The sequence below is a fragment of the Tinamus guttatus genome, unplaced genomic scaffold, assembly GCF_059628265.1.
Source record: "Tinamus guttatus ecotype Peru unplaced genomic scaffold, ASM5962826v1 Tinamus_guttatus_pri_ptg000322l, whole genome shotgun sequence".
Lineage (NCBI taxonomy): Eukaryota > Metazoa > Chordata > Aves > Tinamiformes > Tinamidae > Tinamus > Tinamus guttatus.
Window position 1 is genome coordinate 48,726 of NW_028288856.1, and position 14,769 is coordinate 63,494.

Genomic DNA, 14,769 nt, shown 5'->3' on the forward strand with positions numbered 1-14,769 from the left:
GAGTCTTAGAGCACAAGGACCCATGATAACTGGCAGAGTCCGGATGTCTTGCTCATGGCAGGGGCAGAACCCTTGATAGATGGCAGGGTCAGGATGCCCTGCTCATGGCAAGGTCTGGACCCTTGATAGGTGGCGGGGTTAGGGTGCCCTGCCCTCAATCAGGATGATAGGGGGGCTGCTTATCCAGATGTTTTAATTCAGCAAAATAGATAACATTAACAAGAATGCAAAACAGGAAAACGGGAGGGGGAACACTCTTGGGTAAGAACGGTATAAAAGAGGGACGCTCGAAGTGGTCGGGGTCCGTGGTGTGACCCCTGCGTGGGAAAGCCCGGACCCCAGCTAGCTGGTAATACTTATTATCTTTCTTCTATTAATAAAAGACAATATATCTATGGTGGTTGTCTCTCTCTCCCTGTCAATTCGGATACCGGACCTAACATTTGGGGGCTCGTCCGGGATCCGAATGCAGGGGAGGAGAAAGAGATAGAGAAAGATAATAAGTCAAGGGAGGCCTCAGGGGGTGAGAGTGAGCCGACAGAAATCCAGGTGGACGCACCGAAGGATAGTCGGCTGGAGTCTGAGGGAGACGTCCCTCAGACTCCCACGAGAAGGAAGGGTGGTTGGTTAGGTTGTTTGGGAACACCGTATCTCCTTAACGAAAGGAGACCGGTGTGGGAAGGGAGAATTCTGTTAATAATCGCCCTTACTGGTTTACTGGCAGTTGTATTAACTTTGGTTTTAAGCGACGAGCTTGATACAATGGGACAAGGGAAATCCACCCCTTTGTCATTTATGTTAAATCATTTTGGATATGTTAAACGTCGGGCACATAATTTGTCTGTAGAAGTGTATAAAAACCGATGGGAGGCATTTTGTAAAAGTGAGTGGCCAAGTTTTGATGTAGGCTGGCCGAGAGAGGGAAGTTTTGATTTAGAATTAATAAGGAGAGTAAAAGAGGTAATAATGAGACCTGGGTCAGAAGGACACCCAGATCAATTTCCATATATAATCACATGGGAGGATTTGGTTCTGTATCCACCCCCATGGCTGAAACCTCTTTTGGGGGAGGGTAGAAAAGACGGAAAAGTTGATATTTACGTAGTGAGAAAGGAAGGGAAAAAAGCAGTACTACCAGATTCGACCTTATATCCAGAAATATTAGACGAAGAAAGTAGGCATAACCCCCTCCCTTACGTACCTCTGCCCGAGGCACAAAGGGAGGCGAGTAGTAGTGATCAAAGAAGGGAGAGAAGGGAAGATAGGGGTCCCGCATATAGGACACGATCTCATCAAAGAGAAGATGAAGAAGGAATATCAAGTACCACCCATGCCTTCCCAGTTAGAACGATTGGAACAACTGGGCCACAGGGACAGCGTACGTATCAATACTGGCCATTCTCTTCTAGCGATTTGTATAATTGGAAAAGTCAAAACCCCTCCTTTTCCGAGAAACCGGGGGCGTTAATTGATTTATTAGAATCCATCTTGTTTACGCACAACCCTACCTGGGATGACTGTCAGCAGCTTTTAAAAGTGCTGTTTACGACCGAAGAGCGTGAAAGGATCCTGACCGAGGCGCGAAAGTTGGTGCCGGGAGAGGACGGGAGACCCACCGGGCAGCAGAACCTTATCGATGAAGGATTCCCATTGGTAAGACCACCGTGGGATTTTGAACAACCTGAAGGTAGGGAGCGTCTCCGAACATACCGGCAAACGCTGATGGCTGGGTTGCGGGCGGCGGCGCGTAAACCTACTAACTTAGCAAAAGTAAATGCTGTTAGGCAGGAAGCCGAGGAAAGCCCTGCCGCTTTCTTAGAGAGAATATTAGAGGCGTTTAGACAATTCACTCCTTTAGATCCTATGAAGGAGGAGAATCGGGCAGCTGTCATCTTGGCATTTGTAAATCAAGCTGCCCCGGATATAAGAAGGAAATTACAAAAGATTGAGAGGTTGGGGGAGCAAACCTTACAGGATCTTTTAAAGGTAGCAGAGAAAGTGTACAACAACAGGGAGACTCCAGAAGAAAAACAGGAGAGAATAAGAAGGGAGGATTGGAAACACCAGAGGGAAATGGCTAGAAGATTTTTTGAAGCAGGAGAAAAATCAGAGAGGCAAAGAAGGGGACCGCCACCCCCCAGAGGAACAGGGGTACGGTTAGGAAAGGATCAATGTGCAATTTGCAAAAAGAAAGGACACTGGAAAAATGAGTGTCCAGAAAAAGGAGAAAGGAGGCCACCTAGAGTACTGGTGGCAAAAGAAGATAGTGACTGAAGGGGCCGGGACTCGGAACCCTTCCCCGAGTCTTGGGTAGAATTAGAAATGGAAGGGAAACGTGTAAAATTTCTGGTAGACACAGGGGCTGAATACTCAGTAATAAATAAAGCAGCGGGGAAACTATCGACAAGGAAAGCTCGAGTACGAGGGGTAAATGGGAGTAAGGTATATCGGTGGACATCAGAAAGGAAGGTAGATGTAGCTAATAGACAAATCACGCATTCATTTTTGTATATACCGGAGAGTCCGGTACCCTTAATGGGCCGGGATCTCCTAACTAAATTGGGGGTAAGGATATATTTCGAGGACGATGGGGTAAAGATCAATGACCGGGAAGGACAACCGATACAGGTCCTGACTGTTAGATTAGAGGACGAATATAGACTGTATGAAGAGAGGAAGGAAGAAATTGGACCAGAAACTCAAAAATGGATGAGGGAACTCCCAGAAGTATGGGCAGAGAATTCAGGGGTAGGAGAGGTTAAAGGGAAAACTCCTCTGGTCGTGGAATTAAAACCAGGAGCTCACCCGATTAGGGTTAAACAGTACCCAATGACCCCTGAAGCTCGACAAGGGATAGCGAAGCACATTAAAAGGTTACTGGAAGCTGGCATTCTGCGTAAATGCAAATCTCCTTGGAATACTCCTCTACTGCCAGTAAAGAAGCCCGGAGGAGATTTCAGGCCAGTTCAAGATCTGAGAGAAGTTAATAAAAGAGTGGAGGATGTGCATCCTACAGTCCCGAATCCATACACTCTGTTAAGTACGATGCCACCAGATATGGGATGGTATACAGTTTTAGACTTAAAGGATGCCTTCTTTACCATCCCCCTGACAAAACAGAGCCAGGAAATGTTTGCTTTTGAATGGGAAGATCCCGAGAGCGGATATAAGGGTCAGTTAACTTGGACCCGATTACCACAAGGGTTCAAAAATTCACCAACTTTGTTTAATGAAATACTGCAGGAAGATTTGAGTGAATTCAGGAGACAGAATCCTAGTGTGAAATTGCTTCAGTATGTGGATGATCTGCTGCTAGCAGCAAGAACGAAAGAGGAGTGCGAGGAAGGTACGAGGAAGTTGTTGCAAGAATTGAATAAACTAGGATACCGAGTAAGTGCTAAGAAAGCTCAGCTATGTAGTCCTGAAGTAACATATCTGGGATATAAGATACGAGATGGTAGGAGATGGCTAACTGATGCCATGAAAGAGACTGTTCTTCGGATTCAGGAGCCCAGATCTCCAAGGGAGGTTCGAGAATTCTTGGGGACAGTAGGATACTGCCGTTTGTGGATACCTGGATTTGCAGAGAAAGCGAAACCTCTGTATGAGGCGAGTCGAGAGAAACCGGACTGGCAGTGGACAGAAGCTATGGGAAAATCTTTTGAGGAACTGAGATTAGCCCTGCTAGAGGCCCCTGCACTTGCACTCCCGGACCCAGCCAAGGATTTCCATTTATATGTGAGCGAAAGAGCGGGAATTGCTAAGGGAGTGCTAACTCAAAAACAAGGACCTTGGAAAAGGATAGTGGCGTACTTATCAAAGAAATTAGACCCAGTCGCCGCAGGGTGGCCCTCGTGCCTTAAAATCATTGCAGCCGTGGCAATGATGGTTAAGGACGCAGACAAACTCACGTTTGGGCAAAAACTGTATGTAACAGCTCCCCATTACGTAGAGGCATTACTCAAACAACCGCCTGAAAGATGGATAACAAATGCTAGGCTGACTCATTACCAAGCCTTACTTTTAAACCCAGAAAGGATTATGTATACGTCCCCAACGACTTTAAATCCAGCCACTCTCCTACCTAACCCAGAATATGAAACACCTGTGCATAATTGTCAGGAGGTGTTAGCTGAAACTGCGACAGTGCGGGAAGATTTGAAGGATGAGCCGCTGCAAGGGGGAAAAGTGTGGTTTACAGATGGAAGTAGCTTGGTCAAGCAAGGAAAAAGAAGGGCGGGAGCTGCAGTGGTAAATCAGAAGGGAGAAATAGTTTGGAGCCAGCGTTTACCAGACGGCACTTCGGCTCAGAGAGCGGAACTGATAGCCTTGGCTAAGGCACTAGAAATGGCAGAAGGAGAGCGAGTGACGATTTATACAGATAGTCGCTACGCATATGGGACAGTGCATATACACGGAGCAATATACAGAGAAAGGGGATTTCTTACCTCCGCAGGAAAAGAAATCCGAAACAAAGAAGAGGTTTTGCACTTGCTGTCAGCTTTGCAGAAACCAAAAGCAGTGGCAATTGTGCATACCTTAGGACATCAGAAGAAAACCGATACGATAAGTAGAGGGAATGCAGCTGCAGATAGTGCAGCCCGGCGAGCTGCGTTAGAAGGACAAATACAAAGGGTACTAGCCCTGACTCACAACACTTTAAGAGAAGAAGAGGAAATTGGAGAGGATGAATACACCCCAGAGGAGAGGGAGTGGATTCAAAAGGTCGCAGAAAAGCAAAGTGCAGGAGAAGGACATTACGATACAGAAGGAAGAATGTTAATTCCTAAGCGGTTGGGACAGAAGATGGTGCAACAGTTACACAGTACCACACACTTGGGGGAAAGAAAAATGGGACTGTTAATAGAAAAGTTCGGGTTGAGATTCCAAGATCAGAGGAAAATATTAAGAGGGATAATAGAGGGATGTCAAGCATGCCAGGAAATGAAACCATCGAGGGTCAGGAAGGTACATGAAGGTATAAGGGAAAGGGGTGGTGAGCCTGGAAGGCATTGGGAAGTAGACTTTACAGAAATAAAACCAGGTAAATACGGATATAGATATCTGTTGGTATTAGTAGACACCTTTTCAGGGTGGGTGGAGGCCTTTCCCACTAAGCAAGAAACAGCCCAGGTGGTAGCGAAAAAACTTTTGGAAGAAATAATCCCCAGATATGGGATACCGGTGAGCATCGGGTCTGATAATGGACCAGCTTTTGTGGCAAGGGTTACACAGGAATTAGCCCGAGCACTGGGAACCAACTGGAAATTGCATTGTGCCTATAATCCTCAAAGTTCGGGTCAGGTGGAAAGGATGAACAGAACCTTAAAGGAAACCCTTGCTAAGCTAGTAAAAGAGACTGAAGAGAACTGGGTAACAATGCTACCTTTTGCCCTATACCGGGTTCGGATAACTCCATATGTACTAGACTTTACACCATTTGAAATAATGTTTGGGACCCTACCCCCAGTATATCCGTTAGAGATAAGGAAGGGAATAACTAAAAACTCAGGAATGAGGAAAGAGATGCAGATCTTAAAAGAAATACAAGATGAGTTATTCCCATTACTACAAAACTGGTATAAAAGAAATCAGAAGGGGTCAGAAATGGATATCGAACCTGGAGATTGGGTGTGGGTAAAAAGGCATAACCCAAAAACATTAGAAAGCAGATGGAAGGGACCTTATGTAGTAATTTTAGTAACACCCACTGCCGTTAAGGTCGATGGAATAGGACATTGGATTCACCATTCCCACGTCCGGAAGCTAAACAAAGAAGAGCGGAAGAAAGCAGAGGAGTGGGAGGTCCGAAGGAATAGTAACAATCCTCTGAAATTGAAATTAATTAGGAAAAATGTACAGTAACACAATTTGGGTAATTATGGTCCTGCTAATTATGATTCTGAGGTGTTCTAATGGGATATACAACATAGAAGAGAGAAGTAATATGTGGGTGACTTGGGCAAATAACACAGGGAATCAGGAATTCTGCCTGTCCCTCACCACCGCTAGTAATCCATTCAGAACCTGCTTGTTTGGGAAGCCGGGATTTGATGACAACAGTTTTAAAAAGGTATCTACGGGAAACTGCTCAGGGGTAGTAAGTGCCTCGGAATGTGCCGTAAGGCTAATTAAGGGATTAAATATCTCATTGCCTTGGGACCCCCAAGAGCTCAATTTGATGGGGGCACAAGCAATTGGAAATAGTTCCAATAATTGGACCCAAACGTGTTTTATGTTTGGGGACAAGTTTTTTGGAGAAAAGGGAGGAGTGAGACTCCTGGCACAATGGAACATTATAATTAAAGGAGGCCCTAGGCCCCAATGGTGGAATGCTTCGGGTTGGACTGATGTATCTCCCGACCCAATATTCGACTGGCGTAAGACCATAGGAGGAGATGGAACCTTCGGTCCCATATATGCAAACGGGACATTCTGTGGGATAAATGGGACAGTCGATGGGTTACAAGAACGGTACCCTGTGGGATTACCCTTAGGAGCATATGGGGGGGATCCATCAGGACAGGTACATAATAGGACAGATTTACTATGGAATAATGATACCGCTAAGGCCTTGCCAGAGGGAGTGTTTCTAATTTGTGGGGATAGAGCATGGCAGGGAATACCTAAGAATGCCTATGGGGGACCGTGTTATTTAGGGCAACTGGCAATGATAGCCCCGTCTAAAGCTAAGTTGTTAACTATGAAGCAGGAACAAAGGAGGCAAAAGCGTTCCCTTGGTTTAACACCGGAATGTGATGATAATGTACAATTAATATCTGTAACCGCGCGGGTCGCCTTAGCTATCTTTGTGCCAGGAGCTGCAGCAGGAAATGCATTAAGGGAGCTTTCGAAGTTAGCCTGTTGGAGTGAGAAGCAAGCAAATGCGACAACCGAGGTATTGGAACAACTCCTGCTCGATCAGAACAGCCTGCGACACGCACTACTACAGGACAGAGCGGCTATAGACTTCTTGCTCCTCGCCCATGGACAGGGATGTGAGGAGTTTGAAGGACTATGTTGTTTTAACCTGTCGGACCATAGCCAATCGATTCAACAACAATTGCGCTGGCTCAAGGAACACACTCAGAAGATAACACGGGAAGAAGGACTGATGGACGGATGGCTAGAGTCGTTGTTTGGAGGGTTACCTGGGTGGATATCAGGACTGATAAAAGAAGGATTACGCGTATTTGTAATTCTGTTATTACTGTTACTGTGTATCTGTATAATGTGGAAATGTGTAATGGGGATAATGGAAAAAGCTACAAATCGAGTTAATTCTATGCACATAATGTTCATGCGACAAACTCAGAAAGATCGAGAAAGGATTCTCTGATATTAGCAAAAGAAAAAGGGGGGAATGTAGGGTGCATTAGCAGGGAAGGTAGGGGTTAAATAGCTAATGTAGAATAAGCTGAGTCTTAGAGCACAAGGACCCATGATAACTGGCAGAGTCCGGATGTCTTGCTCATGGCAGGGGCAGAACCCTTGATAGATGGCAGGGTCAGGATGCCCTGCTCATGGCAAGGTCTGGACCCTTGATAGGTGGCGGGGTTAGGGTGCCCTGCCCTCAATCAGGATGATAGGGGGGCTGCTTATCCAGATGTTTTAATTCAGCAAAATAGATAACATTAACAAGAATGCAAAACAGGAAAACGGGAGGGGGAACACTCTTGGGTAAGAACGGTATAAAAGAGGGACGCTCGAAGTGGTCGGGGTCCGTGGTGTGACCCCTGCGTGGGAAAGCCCGGACCCCAGCTAGCTGGTAATACTTATTATCTTTCTTCTATTAATAAAAGACAATATATCTATGGTGGTTGTCTCTCTCTCCCTGTCAATTCGGATACCGGACCTAACACTCTTTCCTCCCCTCGGGTTGGGACGCTGCCTGAGGAGAATGAGGAGGAACAAAGAATCCATCGTAACTCTTGTGTCAGTTGATGGGCTGATCCCCCTTTCCTCCCCTCGGGTTGGGACGCCACCTGAGGAGACTCGAGATCGAGAGCCCTCTCCCATCTTCTGGGGTTGAGTGATGATTGCACATTTGTACATCAGAGACAGCCAGAAAAAACCTACTCTGTAGTAGAGAATTTCCTGTACTGACATCTGAAACCTGCTTTGTAAATGTTGCATTTGAATAAATCATGATGTTTGTGAACGGTGGATGGTGATCGGGGTCGACGACACACCTCACCAAAGCTTTTGATGATTGACTCCCTTCGACAGCAGCCGGCACTGCACAACTGATTGGGTTCCCGAGCCTGTCCAGAGATAGATGAGCAGTGGATCAGGGGGATTCGCAGGTAGGACCAAGGGGGTCCTCAAGTAGTCCGATGGAAAGGACTAGGTCTGACAGAAATGACCACTGAAATCTCACTGGTGAGTACTATGGGACAATGGGGAGCAAAAGGGGTGACGACCTCGACATCCCAGAGACGCTCAGGGAGGGCAGTAAAGGGAAGACGAAAGAGGATATCAGCAAAAGGGGTGATGACCCCGACTTAACCCCATATAGTCCCTTGGGGAGAATGTTGAGGTTTTGGGATAGCCTGCACATTCCCCCAGAAATACGAGCAGCAGATCAGGGACATTCACAGGTAGGACCGGGGGATCCTCAAGTAGTCCAATGGAAAGGACTACTAGGTCCGATGGAAAGGACTAGGTCCCATGGAAAGGACCGCTAGGCCAGAATATATGTTACGGGGCGGGTTTAGGTGACCCCCTCTAGGGTTGGATGATGATCCTATTCTTTGTCAGGTTTTGTGCCTGTATCTCAGCGATATTGAGAAGGATCCCATCGAGAAAGAATGAGTCAGTATGGTTAAGGGCAACACCTAGTGGAATCTATGTAACAAAAGGGAGAGGAGAAAAAGGGAAGCAGGAATCTGAAGGAGGTGGAAAGAACCATCAGGAGGCGCTGCTCCCGCCCACTCTGCACCTCCTGCTTCTAGTGATAGTGATAGTGAAGAAGAGGAGGAATGAGACATTTTGTCCCTTTCAAAAACAAGGAACCCAGTACAAGGCGCCAAAAGCCAAAAATTCAGCAAATGCCTCTACAACAGGTTCCACTGAGAGGTCAGGACGGGGGATTTGGATTTGTAGTTGTGCCCCTGACCACCCAAGATGTAAGAGGTTTTAAAGAAAGAACTGCCCCCCTGTCAGGGATTGCAGCTGGTCTGTGAAATCCCTGGCTCCCTTAGCAGAGAATGTTAACCTTGAAAAGATTAGAATGTATCTATGAGATAGGGAGTTCACACCAAGACAGCAGACAGTTGTTAACAAGTTTAAGGAGGTTTGGCCACGGAGCAGAAACTGGCCAAGCTAAGAATCATCCAATCATAAATCTGTTACTAGCTACTGTCCTTTGTAGCCCTCACCAATAAGTAGCAGCCACGACGAGGAGAGCTCGGTATAAATAAGGTACCTAAAAAACAATAAAGTGTACTTTGCGTTGCATCTACCCCAGTTGTTTGTGTTTTTGGCTGCCACGACTGCGACAACTGGTGACCCCGACGTGATAATAAGTGGAGCGCCTGGCGACTGGCGGTGGTGACGGAGCCCGGCGGAACTTGAGAGCAGCAGGGAAGCTGCGTGGTCCGGACCTGTGATTTGACTCCTTGTGAAGGTGAGCCGCCGGGAACGGGATTGACACCTCTTGAAGGTGCTAACGGGACTGACACCTCTCGAAGGTGTGCTGCAGAGAGCGGAAATACACAGACATGGGGCAAAACCTGACAAAGCAGGGAGCCCTAGTTTTATCTACATGGAAGGCCTTACTTGCTCAGAGAGGTATTAAAGTTATTGACTATGTGTTATGCCGCCTGTTGCTCTGGTGCCACTTCAGCTGTTGCATTTAGTGTGAGCGCTTGGCAGAAGGTTGGTGATAAGCTGTGGGATGCCCTTTCTAGAGGCTCTAAAGAGGTAGAGGGTTTACCTACTACTTGGCGACTGCTGCAGGACACTTTGGAGGATTGGGCAGCGGAGCACAACCAGGAGAGCATTCCTGTGATGCCGGAAAGTACCCCTCTATTGGGGGAAGACAGAGAGGACCAGGAGAAGCATCCTTCTCCTATAGAGTCTGTTATGGACGCTTTGCAGTGCTCCACGGGCGTCTCTGGGTCGTTGAAACACGAAACCAATTCGAGTTGTAAGTACCCCTCGCCTGATGAGCTGGTTAAGATGCGGCGACGGGGGAAGTCTCCCAGTGAGTTTTTGCCCCCCCTCTATAAGACACCTGCGCAACAGTTGGCCGAGTGGAAGGCTTTAAATAAACCTGTGCTTCCCTCTGCTCCTCCTGGAGAGGGGGAGAAGGAAAATGATGAAGAAGTCCACAGTAAAAAACGTTTCCCACCCCCTCTCCCCCAAGACTCCTTGGACGAGGAGGAGGAGGCGGTTTCTGCTGTTCGTCCTTCTGTGAAAGAGACTATAGGGAGTTCTCAATGTCGGACCTTGAGATTAGCAGCTGAACCCTGGACTCTGCCCCCCGCCACGGTGACTGTGTTGCCACGGCAGCCTGGCAAATTCTGGGATCAGGTTAGAAAAAAGGCAGCCGAAATGGGGCAATGGGATTTGTTAGATAAGATCGGCTACCCCTCAGAGGCCTCCACTCAAGTTGTCGGCTGTGGTTTGGAAGCTTTTCCTGTGTTTAAGGCGGCCCCCAACTCTGGAAGAAGGGATGAACACAGCACGATTGCCTGGAAAGTAGTGCAAGACCTGCAGACATGTACATCAAAATATGGTATTAACTCTTCAGAGGGAATGCGGCTGATCCGAATTATTAACGCGTATCTTTTAGCCCCGTATGATATAACCCATCTTGCTCAGATTCTGTTCCAGCCTGTAGAGTATCAAGTGTTTATGGAACACTGGAGGAGATTAGCTGAGCGGGCCGCACTAGACAACATGCAATTGCCGCAAGGAGATCCGCGGCAGGGAGTTGGCGTTGACGCTTTGATGGGAACGGGTCTTTTTGCTAACCCTGATCTTCAGGCTCAATGGGACCCTAGTATTCTTGCACAGGCACAACATTTAGGTATGTCAGCTCTGAAACAAACTATGGAGCTGGCCTCGCCCCGTCCTAGATATACAACAATCAAGCAAGAGGTTAAAGAGCCATTCTTACAATTTGTTGAACGGATTGCTACATCATTAGAAAAACAAGTAGAGGACGATGATTTGAGACAGAGACTGTGCACTCAGCTAGCTAAAGATAATGTTAACGAAGATTGTCAGAAAATAATCGAAGCAATGCCAGGGAACTCAACTATTCCTGATATGGTAACAGCTTGCTCAAGAGTGGGAATAATAACACATAAAATGACTGCTCTAGCTGCAGCTCTTCGTCCCAATCCCAAATGCTTTGGGTGCGGTCAGGAGGGGCATATCAAGGCTGCTTGCCCGTTTCAGAGTGCAGCTGCTAAGCGAAAAGGCAAAGCGGCAGGGCATTTTGCCAAGCCTGCCGACAATACTTGTAATCGATGTGGTAAGATAGGGCATTTTGCCAGACAATGTCAATCTAAATTCCACATTAATGGCTATTTTTTGACGGGAAAGGAGGAAGCAAGCGCGAGGAGGCGCGCGGGGACACAAGTACCTCACACAGCGATTCCATGCATGAGAACACCTCCGACGGCTTATCCCTCTGCGACCATCTCACAGGGAAAACCCATGGATCAGCAGGCATGGATGTATCCACCGCCGACACAGTAACTCTGTTAACTATGGGTATTGTTAAAGTGCCTCTAGATGCAAAGGGGCCTATAGGTCAAGGACTCAGTGCATTATTAATTGGACGGTCTAGCAGTATTTTAAGTGGATTAATTGTTCATGTAGGTGTTATTTATTCGGATTATACTGGGCAAATTTGTGCTATGATGTCTACTCCCTATCCCCCAGTAACCATTCCCAAAGGCACCCGTGTTGCTCAACTTGTGCCTTTTTCGAGTTGTGTTCCTCACACAGAACTTAAGGAAAGACGAGAAGGAGGCTTTGGTTCTACAGGTCCACCTCAAGTTTTCTGGTCGCAAACTGTATCAGCACAGAGGCCACAAAAGACGTGTACCGTCTCCAACAAAGGCTATTCACCATCAACATTGAAGATTACGGGTTTGTTGGACACTGGGGCTGATGTGACTATTATCTCTCAACATTCCTGGCCGTCGTCTTGGCCCATTGTGAACACTGGGATGGGTGTAGTAGGGCTGGGGGGATCCACTCAAGGGGGCATGTCTCTTGTACCTGTGCTGATCACCAATCCTGAAGGGCAAATAACAACGATCAAACCATACATAACCTCTGCACCCCTGAACTTGTGGGGAAGAGATTGTTTAGGACAATGGGGCGTTAGGATTACGACAGATTTTTGATGGGGGCCACTGCGTTGCAGGGTGTTCATCGACCCACACTTGCTTTAACCTGGTTAACTGACAGGCCTGTGTGGGTGGATCAGTGGCCACCAGCAGAGGAAAAGTTGCAAGCCCTACAAGAATTGGTGTCAGAACAGCTTGTGACTGGGCACATTGAACCCTCTCACAGTCCTTGGAATACCCCTGTATTTGTGATTAAGAAGAAATCTGGCAAATGGCGACTTTTACATGACCTACGACAGGTAAATGCTGCCATGGCCACCATGGGAGCTTTACAGCCCGGTCTTCCTGCACCCTCAATGATCCCTATGGACTGGGATATTGTGGTAATAGACCTGAAGGACTGTTTCTTTACCATTCCATTAGCACCCGAGGATAGGGAAAAATTTGCTTTTACTGTATTACCTATAAACCATTCTGAGCCAGCCAAAAGATATCAATGGAAGGTGTTACCTCAAGGTATGAAAAATTCACCAAAAATTTGCCAATGGTTTGTTGCTCAAGCTTTATCTCCTGTTCGGGAGCAATTTCCAGACTGTTATTGTTACCATTACATGGATGACATTTTGCTTGCAGCCCAGGAAAGGGAGCAGCTGAACGATCTAGAAAAAGTATCTAGACAATCCTTAGAGCATTTTGGCTTGGTTATAGCACCAGAGAAGGTGCAAAAGACTGAGCCCTGGAAATATTTAGGGCTTACAGTCACTGCCCGACGTGTGATGCCCCAACCCATCAAACTTAGTGTTAACATTCAAACACTTACTGATGTCCAAAAATTGATGGGGTCGCTGAATTGGATTAGACCTTATCTTGGTCTCACAAATTCCCAGCTGCAGCCCTTATTGGAACTGCTCCAGCATTCTGTTAATCCTTCTGAACCTAGGACTTTGAGTCCTGCAGCAGTTCAAACAATCCAACAGGTGGAGTCGTCATTACAAACTAAATTTGTATCCCGCATTGACCCATTACAGATAGTTCAGTTGTTTGTCCTCATTGATCGAACAACTCCTTTCAGTGCCTTGGTGCAATGGAACCCTGAATGGACAGATCCTTTACATATTCTGGAATGGCTGTTTTTACCTTTTCGACCTCGAAAGACTGCACCAGGATTGTTTGAACTTCTAGCAGACCTTATTATGAAGGCTTGTAAAAGATGTGTGGAACTGACAGGAAGGGATCCGTATCGCATTGTTGTCCCAATACAAATGTGGTATTTTGAATGGTGCTTAGCCAACAAGTATGAAGTTCAAGCAGCTATGGCTGATTTTCATGGGCAGATCTCTTATCATTTGCCCTCACATCCGCTTATTAAGCTTTTTCAGGAAATTACGGTTGGTCAAAAGCACTTGAGCCAAATGGGGCCAGTTGATGGACTCACTGCCTTTACAGATGGATCTGGAAAGACCAGTAAAGCTGCTGTGGTATGGTACGACAACCAAGAATGGCATGACAAGGTAATCTTACAAGAAGGATCACCTCAAATAGTGGAGCTGAGAGCTATGGCCGTAGCTTTTCAAATGTTTCTCCAACCTGTGAATATTGTTACAGACTCTGCTTATGTTGCCAATCTAGTTGCACGGCTAGACAAGACGGTTCTGTCTTTTATTGACCAATGTCCATTGTTTGCAGTATTCTTAGAATTATGGTCTGCAATACAACAGAGAACCGAACCCTATTTTGTACTACATATTTGCAGTCATACTGCATTACCTGGCTTCTTTGCTGAGGGTAATGCTAGGGCTGATGCCCTTGTGTCTGCTGTGGCCTTGGGTCCGCTCCCTAACAAACACCAGCAGGCTTTATTATCTCATCGTTTTTTTCACCAGGGCAGCTCGGCACTGAGTCGACAATTTGGCTTGACACAATCCGCGGCACGATCTATAGTTGCTGCCTGCCCTGATTGTCAAGGACAGCAGACACCTGTTTTCTATGGAGTTAACCCGAGAGGCCTACAAGCGTTACAATTGTGGCAAACGGATGTGACCCATATCTCTGAATTTGGGCGGCTTCGGTTTGTCCATGTTTCTGTTGATACATTTTCCCACGCTGCTTGTGCTACAGCCCAAGCAGGGGAGAAATCTTTACACGTAGTTCACCATTTTCAACGTGCCTTCGCAACTCTCGGTATTCCTCAAACAGTAAAAACTGACAATGGTCCTACCTATGTTTCTGAAAAGGTGCAGAGTTTTCTAAATCAATGGGATGTTCACCACATGACTGGGATTCCCCATTCCCCTACAGGCCAAGCCATTGTTGAACATTTACATGGCACCCTGAAGCGCCTCGTGCAAAAACAAAAAGGGGGAATGCAGGGGGAGTCCCCACAGGCAAGACTAGATAAAGCTGTATATGTGCTTAACTTTCTTTCCTTCCCTAACAACTCTACTCTGTCACCCATTTT

The 14,769-nt window shown here is 46.7% G+C and overlaps 3 protein-coding genes across 3 annotated transcripts in view; 2 read left to right on the forward strand and 1 right to left on the reverse strand.

Annotated features, from left to right (window-relative positions):
* LOC148593928 (uncharacterized) overlaps nucleotides 1–1,276 on the reverse strand; it is a 42,371-nt gene extending 41,095 nt beyond the window's left edge. Inside the window, exon 1 of the mRNA XM_088529023.1 lies at nucleotides 1,202–1,276. Coding sequence (XP_088385149.1) covers nucleotides 1,202–1,276 — 75 coding nt within the window. The remainder of the gene's footprint in view (nucleotides 1–1,201) is intronic.
* A 4,838-nt stretch (nucleotides 1,277–6,114) lies between these two features.
* On the forward strand, nucleotides 6,115–8,814 carry LOC148593929 (syncytin-A-like). The gene is made up of 3 exons (XM_088529024.1): nucleotides 6,115–6,121; nucleotides 6,498–7,226; nucleotides 8,732–8,814. The coding sequence occupies exons 1-3, from the start codon at nucleotides 6,115–6,117 to the stop codon at nucleotides 8,812–8,814; spliced, it is 819 nt and encodes a 272-aa protein (XP_088385150.1).
* Nucleotides 8,815–10,557: 1,743 nt separating this feature from the next.
* Nucleotides 10,558–14,769, forward strand: part of LOC104580104 (zinc finger protein 608-like) — a 158,164-nt gene continuing 153,952 nt past the window's right edge. Inside the window, exon 1 of the mRNA XM_088529025.1 lies at nucleotides 10,558–10,627. Coding sequence (XP_088385151.1) covers nucleotides 10,558–10,627 — 70 coding nt within the window. The remainder of the gene's footprint in view (nucleotides 10,628–14,769) is intronic.